At 39.6% G+C, this 9,866-nt stretch overlaps 1 protein-coding gene across 1 annotated transcript; it reads left to right on the top strand.

Annotated features, from left to right (window-relative positions):
• The first annotated feature begins 592 nt into the window (after positions 1–592).
• On the top strand, positions 593–9,616 carry vma21 (vacuolar ATPase assembly factor VMA21). Its single transcript, XM_073057817.1, has 3 exons — positions 593–697; positions 3,449–3,558; positions 7,697–9,616. The coding sequence occupies exons 1-3, from the start codon at positions 639–641 to the stop codon at positions 7,837–7,839; spliced, it is 312 nt and encodes a 103-aa protein (XP_072913918.1). The 5' UTR covers positions 593–638; the 3' UTR covers positions 7,840–9,616.
• Positions 9,617–9,866: the final 250 nt, after the last annotated feature.

The following is a 9,866-nucleotide window of genomic DNA, read 5'->3' as shown; positions in this document are numbered from 1 at the left end:
TTAAGGACCTCCAGCACCCAGGGCATGTCCTTTTCTCACTGTTACCATCAGGTAGGAGATACAGAAGCCTGAAGGCACACACTCATCGATTCAGGAACAGCATTCCCCTCTGCCATGCGATTCCAAGGGACACTGAACCCTTGGACACTACTTCACTCTTTAATATATAGTGTTTTTGCACAATTCTTAATCTACTCAATACACGTTTACTGTAATTTATTTATTATTATTTTATTTTTTTCTTTCTGTTATGTATTGCATTGCACTGCTGCTGCTAAGTTAACAAATTTCACGCCACATGCCAGTGATAATAAACCTGATTCTGATCCACCTTCTTAGCCTGACTTCCTTCTCCAGTCCTGGTGAGGAGTCTCGGCCCAAAACGTCACTGTTCAGTCTTTTCTATAGAGACTGCCTGACCCGTCGAGTTTGCCAAGCAGTTTGTGCACCGCCTGTTCATTCCATAGATGCTGTCTGACTTGCTGAATTACTCCAGATGTCCTGCATCCGCCGAGTTTACCTCAAGCTGCCCGCCAGGTCCACACAGGCGGAAGTGACGACACGGGAGGGGGCTGGACCTCCGGTACGTGCCTTGTTTGCAAGTTGCTCGTGGCGAGGAGGAAGTGCGTCACGTCAACATGGTGCGACCTGAGAGAACGGTGTTGAACGCGGCTCCGGGCGTCGCCGACTTCAGGGGGTGAGCGGCATTACCGGCGGAGCTGGGGGAGGGGGTGAAGGCGAGACGCTTTATTTGGGGTTGCTGCGCTCCACTTTCGGATTTAAAGCGAATAAATGTCAGGTATTAAAGTACCGTGCTGTGACGTCGCGTTTTCAGGACGGTATGAGTGCTGACGTTCATCCAGTTCCAGCCAGTCAGAAATCAGGGATCCTGCACGTTGCGATTGGCGTGGTCCGTGTGGCACCGCCCCCGTGAGTTCGGTGCTTGTGACTTCTGCAGCCATGGACGTTGTTATCCTCCTGATACAGCTACCTTTCAGTCTTCAGGGCACCTGAGTCTTTGCAGAGTGGTGTAGCTGCTGTGTTCACTACACTTGCAGTGCTGGACCCCTGACCCCCGACCCCGAGGAAAGGTCTTGGCCTGAAACGTCGACTGTTTATTCTGCTCCGCAGATGCAGCTTGACCTGTTGAGTTCCTTCAGCCCAGCAGCTTGTGCGTGTTCCTCGGGTCATCCCTGTGTGGGTTGTTACTGGGTAGTCTTGTTCACTCCTGCATTGCAAAAATGAGTAGATCAGTAGGTTACTCGGCCAGTCAATCCACCCCCTCCCCCCCGTTGTGTGTAAGTGAGTGATAGAATTTAGGGGGAGTTGAAGAGTGAGGTGAATAAAATATTGGGTTTACTTGGGATGTGTGTAAGTGGATAGTTGATCATCAGTTTGGACAGAGGGACCTGTTGCCAGACCCTCTCGCTATGAATGTTTCTTCCTCATTTTTTATGGTTAGGGAACATTGGACAAGAGTTTTTGTTTTTAATACTTATTTCACATTTTTGTTTCATTTCTAAATTCCTGAATGCATGAAAAATGCTGTAACTTGTGATTTCCATTCAAGCAACATTTGGTTTGACCAAGGTCCTGTTTCTTATATTTAAAAAAAAAACAACATATCAGCCAAATAAACCCCATTATGAACTGCTCTGTTGAACAATTCATTGTCCAAACAAACATGACCTTCCTGTGTGAGCTAGTGATGAAATTCCTAAAGTGAAGACTGGCAAGTTGAATTATTGAAATAGGCTATTGTTCTAATAAACCTAAAATAATTCTTGACATGGTGTTGTGCCACGGTAACATAGTGGTTAGTGCGACACTATTACAACAGCTTTGGAGTACAATTCAGATGGGATTCCTCTTAGGAAGTTTGTGTGTTTTCCCCTTGGGTTTCTCTGATATGGAGCTGATGCAGGTTCTCATTAAGATCTAACATGGTCGCCAGTGTACCTTCACCAAAATGATTGTCATACATTTCTTTATCCCAGGTAGTGAAGTAAAAGCCCAAAAATTTTTGTATCTCACCAGTAATGCGCACGGACACAGGAATGGTTAAGTTGAAGGAAAGTCTGAACAAATTGTTAATAGAACAGGTCAAACACAGAAGCAAACGTGGTTTTACTTCACACACAGAATGGTGAAGTTTCCAGACAAAAACTTTACATCGTGTGGTGTGTCTCATAGTCTTCTGTTTCTTTAAGAAAATTCAATTATGGAAAATTAAAGTAGTTTATGACAAAGACGCTCATAATATCAGCCACTGTAGCATACTGGTTAATATTTCTCTGTTACAGCTTGGACTAGGGTTCAGAGTTCAACCCTGGCGTCCACTGTAAGGAGTTTGTACGTCCTCCCTGTGGAATTTGTGGGTTTCCTCCGGGTGCTCGAGTTTCCTCCCACCATCCAAGGATGTACTGATAGTAGGTTAATTGATCATTGTAAATTGTCCTTTGGTTAAGCTCGGGTTAAATAGGTGGGTTGCTAGATTATTGGGCTAGAAGAGCTTGTTCCACGCTCTGTTTCAAAGTGAATAACTCTTATTGCTCCTTCTAAGCATTTAATGTTTCTTTCCAAGTTCCCGAGTTCCCCTTTATATTTCAGTAGAATGTTTAAATGCCAGTCAAAGTGACACTTCTACAGACATTTATTATAATGCATCTTGAAAATTTTCACCAAAATTTGTTTTTCTGTAAAGTGTCACTGCTATCTCTTGCTCCCAGGTGACATTTGATTGCAAGGTAGATTATTTACTAAAATTGATCAGAGATTTCAGATTACATTCTATATTCCTTCAATCTGTCAGGCTCTTGCTTTAACAATCCATCAGCTCGTGTTAAATTGTTTTATCTCGTAATGCTAATTCTAAAAAGCCCAACGACTCTGTCTTTGCACTAATTTGAATATGAATTGCAGATTCTTAATATTTTTCACAAATGGTTTGGACAATCACAGTCAGATTTATTATCACTGACGTGGAATTTGTGGCTGTTACACTGCAAGGGCATAAATATATAAATTTTAAAAAGTATAACAAAAAAGGAATAATAAGGTCATTATCATGGATTCACAGATATGCCTAGACAATCTAACCTTTGGTTACTAAATCTTAACTTTCTGCTTTCTTGAACATTTGTTAATCTAAGATCCCAACAGTTCGAAACCTAACTTCAGTTCACAAAAATTAAAAAGTATAAGTCTGTGGTAAATCACATTTCTCTGACAGATAGGGTGCAAACCATAATGAGCAGCCAGAGATCTGATCTTTTCAATTTGTTGGTACGAATGGCTTTTTTCATCACTATTATTTCTAGGGTCACCTTGTGGGTACTTCTAGCTAACTCTGCTTAAAACTGGTTCTGACACTGTTAAAATGAGGTTTGTTACAAACAGATTTACTTGCTTTGTGCAGATCTATTTACATTTTGTTGTGTCTTTTCAGAAATGACAGCTCATTGTTATCAGTACTGAAGACACTGCTGTTTTTCACGTTCCTAATGATTGCTTTACCAATTGGGTTGTACTTTGGAACAAAGTCTTATGTCTTTGAAGGTAACCTTTTTAACATGTTCCTTTTCTACTTTAAGAATGATCCTTTCAATTGATTTGAAGATAAACTTGATTTATATTGTAATTCATCTAATCTACTTCAAATTGTTATCTTGCCAAACAAAAGTCTCTGTCAGGTGGAGTCCAGAGTTGATGCTGGTGAACTGTTAGTTGTTTGAGTCAGGGGTATATAGTGATGATTTTGTTACCAATCAAACGAAACAGTGTGGGTGATGGGTTCTACAAGTACAATATTATGTTACAAGTGGCAGCACAACAATTCATTATTTTTATAAACAAACTAAATCAGGGGTTCATATGTTTTTTTTATGCCATGGACCAATACCATTTAGCAAGGGGTCCCAGATTGGAACCCCTGAATTAGAAAGCCTTGTATTTCGGTTTGTAGGAATGATATTGTTTACAGTGTAATTAGTAGCATTGGGTTAACTGAGTATGAATACAATGTGAGAAACGATAAAGGATAAAACATACATTTCAAAATGGTGAAGTAATGGCAGTACAAACTAAATTGGATTTCCTTGTTTATAAGTCTTAAAAATTCATGGACTGTCACTGTCATGGAAATTAAATAGAAGGCTTTCTGTTGGCTTTATATTTGGTCAGAAGTACAGTAGTGTAGAGTTAGGCTATTTTTTAAACAAAACCCAGACTGAACTACATTAAGATGAGGAGAGTAGTTCTGAGTATCATCCCTCAAAAATAATATCTTGTTGGAGCGGAGGGTGGAATCGAGGGGTGCTGCATTATATGTTTACCAGGTTGTTGCGTATTCTGCAAGCCTTAAGTATTGTTGGATATGATGTTTAAATCAAAGGTTCTTTTGAAAGTCAGCAACGAGGCATGAGAGTTGTTGCTTCACGATAGTTTTAAGGGTTGATAGAACAAAGGGAATAGGAACAGACATTGACAGGAGGTCTTAATACTTGAAGAGAGGATCTAAAGAGGGAGCCTAGCATAAAACAGAATCAGAATCCTTTATTATCGCCAAGTATGAGGACACACACAGGGAATTTGATGCTGGTTTCCCTGAGCTCTCTCTGTACAGACTTAAAAGCAAACAAAAACAATAGTGCAAGTAGTGCAAACAATAGTGTAGCTACTTCAAAGTAAATTTATTATCAAAGTACATACAGTATTGTGCAGAAGTCTTAGGCACGTATTAATAGCCAGGGTGCCCAAGACTTTTGCATAGTACTGTATTTGTCAGCGGAGACCGAATTTGTAAATCTGGTGGGAGCAAAGTTTACTAGGAATGGCGAATACGGAGCGTGGGAAGGGTTCCAGCGAGAAAGTGCCGGGGCGGAGGAGTGTAGGTGCAGACACACCCAGCCCTGAGACACACCAACCAATGTCATTTAATTCTAAACAATTGGTTTATTGATCATTACAGATTGTCTCTTTGGTGCCTCCTGTTCCATCCACTCTCCCTTCCCCTTTTCCCAACCTTGATTCCCCTCCCCCTGCCCTCTTCCCATTCTCAATCCACAATAGAGACTCATATCAGAATCAGGTTTATCGTCACTCACATGTCATGATTTTTTCCTCTGCGGCAGCAGTACAGTGCAGTACATAAAATTACGATAGTACAATTGAAAAGTCGAAGTTACCCTGGCTATATATATGTACTGAAGAGCTTTGCACACTACTTTATATCACCATGTACAACCTTGAGTTTCACAAACAAGAAAAATCTGCAGATGCTAAAAATCCAAGCAACACACGCAAAATGCTGGAGGAACTCAGCAGGTGAGGCAGCATCTATGGAAAAGAGTAAACAGTTGATATTTTGGGCTGAAATGCTTCAGTACTCGTGGAAAAAAAAGCTGAGAAGTCAGAGTAAGAAGGTGTGTGGAGAGGAGGATGAAGTACAAGGTGGTAGGTGATAGGTGAAACCGGGAGAGGAGGAGGGCTGAAGTAAAGAGCTGGGAAGTTTATTGGTGAAAGAGATAAAGGGCAGGAGAAGGGGGAATCTGATACAAGAGGACAGAAGGCCGTGGAAGAAAGTGAAGGAGAGGAGCACCAGAGGGAGATGCTGGGCAGGTAAGGAGATAAGATGAGACACGGAATTTGGAATGGTGAAGTGGGGTCCAATTACTGGAAGTTTGCGAAATCAATGATCGTGCCATCAGGTTGGTGGCTACATAGACGGAATGTCTGGTGTTGCTCCTCCAACCTGAGAGTGGCATCATCGTGATAGGTGGGGAGGCCATGGACTGACACGTCAGAATGGGAAGTAGAATTAAAATGGATGGCCACTGTGAGATCCTGTTTTTTCTGGCAGATAGAGTACAGGTGCTCAGTGAGGCGATCTTCACTTCCTTGGTCTTTATTGAAGCAAGCTGTAAACCTGTTTCATAGCTGTCACACTCACTTCAGTCACTAGAGGTCGCTGTAGAGACAGTCACATCCATCCTGTGATTCTGGAGTTCAGATAGTGTTGCTGTTACCAGAGTCTATCTGATTTAGGCTGTAATGCTCCGGAGTTTAAAAGGTGGCACTGTATAGGGAGACTGTTCAATGTGAGTTGTAATTCCTCAGCTGGAGTTCAGAAGTACTTCTGTGCTGTAGTGTTCTATGACTAATCACTTGCATCATTTTACCAAGCAGCATAGGCAAATTCTTGATCATATTGCAATCTTTCGAGTTTTGCCTTGTGCAATAAATAGTCACAGAGCACTAGAGCACAAAAATAGGCCCTTTGGCACATCTAGTCCATGCCTAGTCCAATCAACCTGCACCTGGACTGTAGTCCCCCATACCACTTCCTTCCATCTACCAAGAATATGAAAAAGAAATATATATTTCTGTCGCAGTATTAGTTCTCATTTTGAGGTACATTTTAATAGGCTGAATACCAAGTCGTGTTTAAAGCCCTTAACAGTTATTACAACGACAATCCAAAAATAGTTAACTGAGATGTGTACTGAAACTACATGCATGCAAGTGTTGGCTATTTTGCACTTTGTTACACCAACCCTTCAGATTGCTGGCTTTCAATTTAACTGTGATTTAATAAGCAGCTTGGAATCTCTTTTTATGAAATGTCTTTTCTCTCCCATGCTAATCATTTGGTAAACACAGAAATGGGATCCACAAGGACATACACACCAATGAGATAGAAATGAGTAACTACTCTGTCCTGGGCGTATTGGCTCACACTAATAGAAATGTTCAGATCTCCACAGTCATGTGTACAAGTGTAGAATTCCCAAAGTTGCTGGCAGATTAGTAGGAACAGTTTTGCTGTCATTACCTTACTTGATATGGACAGTTAATCGTGTTCAACAGTCTGCTGGAAGAACCTAGTGGGTCAAGTAGTATCTGTAGTAGGAAAGAAATTATCAGTATTTACCTTTGAAACTGTGCGTCAGAACCAAGGTTTCATCTAATTTTTTTATAGCTGCTTGGACCAACCGTTGCTTTGAGCAGGAGATTTTTACATGTCTTGAAAACTGCGCATCAATTTAAATGTTATGCATATTACTGTATCAGTGTTGAGTGGGCCAGAAGTTATTAACAATGAGCTACCGTATCCATTCTGTGTATATTGTTACAATTTGTAACAGTGTTGTAACTTGTAACTAACAATATAATTATATTGAAGCTATGAAACATTTCAAAGTAAAGATTGTACCTTTAGAAAATTTATGGATTATATTCATTACCATATAATCAATTGCAGGAACAATTATATTGACGTAGATTTCCCAATTATATTAGGATAATTTCAAAATATTATTATATTATATATAAAAGATAATTCCAGCTGCGCGGCAATAAAGGCTATGTACGTGGGAGCATTTCAGTTGCTGCACAGCCACGCATCCACGAAGCTTAAAGGGAACAGTGGTCAAAACTCTTAACTTAAAACAGCAAGGTTTCAACCAGAAACATTGACCGTTCCTTTCCTCCTACAGATCCTGCTGAATCAACTGTGTTTCTTCAATAGATTGCTTGTTCTCCAATTTCCAGCATGTATAGACACTTGGGTTACTGTTAATCTTATTTTTCTCCACCTTCTTTATAGTTATACGCACCCTTATTAGTTCAACCCTAACTTTGGAATAAAAGAATTACATACCAAAAACTTTAATTGTACACTTTTTTTTCTTCTCAGGTACACTTGGGATGTCAAATAGAGACAGCTACTTCTATGCTGCTATAGTTGCAGTTGTGGCTGTTCATATTGTGCTGGCCTTGTTTGTATACGTAGCATGGAATGAAGGCTCAAAGCAATGGCGGGATGGCAAACAGGATTAAGTGCGGCTTCATTTGGATCAAGCATGAGGCAGCTGGCGTTTAAACTAATTCTAGGGGACGGTCAGATTGAAGAGGCAGAGGAACAACTGAGAGGTGTATCACGGACACATTGGACTTTTTGTTTAGGATTGGAAGGATTGGTGCAAAGTAAAAGAAAAATGGAAGTTACAGTAGCTGAATTTGACTTTCAAATGCAACGTCTATCTGATTGTTCCCGATCTATGTGATTTCTTCACCAGTTGAGATTCAAGATATGCCCTTTAAATGTACACCATTTACACTTTCAGACAGTATAACCTGGAACTTGAAAGGTCACTCTGTTTACCTTTAACACACCACTTTAACACTGACCTGTTTAAAATTGGAGTAAGGAATTGTCATTTGTTCAAAGAACCAAATATCAAAACACAAACCTTCCTGGTGCACTAGACATGAAATGGTGAATAATGAATATTCTTTCCAACTCGTATCTACTTGTACCTACATTTGTTGTTGTGATGTAAGTTATCTTCTCAATCGTAGATTCAACGAAAGTAATAGTGTTACCAGCAATAAAACCGAAGATACATTTTAGCATATTGCTTAAAAGTTTTGTTAGAGTATATGAAAGTCTTCTCAGTGTTCCAGAATATCATTTATATATGAAATTGTTTTGGAATTGTAAAAATCCAAAAGGCTATTCAGACTTGCCTTTTTCACCCTAGTCCTTGAAGGTGGCCAGTAGAAAGTGAAATGCTTCCAAATAATTTGTATTTTAGGGTGAGATCCTTCTCAAGGAGAACAGTTGTCTTTCAGGTGCAACAAACATTGAAACCAAGCTATGTTGTTTATATCGTGGCTCAAAAGGTGGAGATGGTGTGGTCTTGTGGAAAGGTTGCATCAGGGCTCTCATTGTGCAAGGAGCAATAACCAGTGTGGCCCAGCAGTTTGAACATGTCTCCCAATTTTTCGAAGACCAGGACCAGAGTTTGTTATTAATTTGTCTCTGTCTCCAGAATATTTGCATGAAACATGTTAAAAATGGGTTTTGAAAAGCTGGTATAGCTATAAAGCTTTTCTCTCATTCTCACCTGTGAAGGACTGAACTTCCTTCAAAACTGATGAGTTTCTATTGTGAGACTCTTAAAGTCCAAATGAACAAACCTGAAGACTATGAACCGTGTCTTACAGCCAAGAACGTACATAATTGAGATGGACAGTACTTTGAAATAGACCTGTGTATGGAGTATATTGTAGTTTAAAACTTGCTCCTTTTGATATTGTGGAAAACCCTCAGCAAAAATTGAGAATAAAGAATTAGGCAGGAAAATTAACATTTTGAGTTGTCAAGTTTAATCCTTGTCCATAATTAATGCTGTTCCACAAGGAGCTAGTGTTCTTATGTAACTACTGTGAAGCACTTAAAAGGTTTGAAACAAGTCTGTAATTTGTCTAAATGGAGTGTTTTACACGAGGAGAATTTAGCAAAAATATTTTGCACAGAGACTGATTGCTGTAGTTTTTGCTGATGTCTGGTTTTGTTTTTAATTTACTTGCATCGGTAGAGAAATAATAAGTGAGAAATTCTAATTTACTTTAACTTTCCCGTTTCTGTCCCTTCCCTCAGAGGGTGGAATAATCTTGGTTGCCGAATGATGGAATTTGCTTTGTGAAACATGGAAAAATGAAAATGTTTTTTGTAATCTATGTTACAAAATCTGATTATAATGTGAGAAGTATTTACAATTGTACTTCCCTCAGATGTCTGAAATTAAATGTATACTTTAATACTGTATAATTGGTCACAATTCATGGCTAATTTGTTCAAATTACTTCTGGTTATTTTGTTACATTCACTTTAATAGCTGAACTTTGGGACATGAGACTACGAATGCTGGAATTTGGAGCAAAATAGCAAAATGCTGAATGAACTCATTGTGTCAGCTAACATCTGTGGAGTGAAATGGACAGTCAAGATCAAGATCCTTCATCTGGACTGAGATGGAGGGATGAAGCCATATTTGAGCAAGAGTGCTAGCCAGATGAAG

Source organism: Hemitrygon akajei, chromosome 10, assembly GCF_048418815.1.
Source record: "Hemitrygon akajei chromosome 10, sHemAka1.3, whole genome shotgun sequence".
NCBI lineage: Eukaryota > Metazoa > Chordata > Chondrichthyes > Myliobatiformes > Dasyatidae > Hemitrygon > Hemitrygon akajei.
This window is presented reverse-complemented; position numbering and strand designations above follow the sequence as displayed.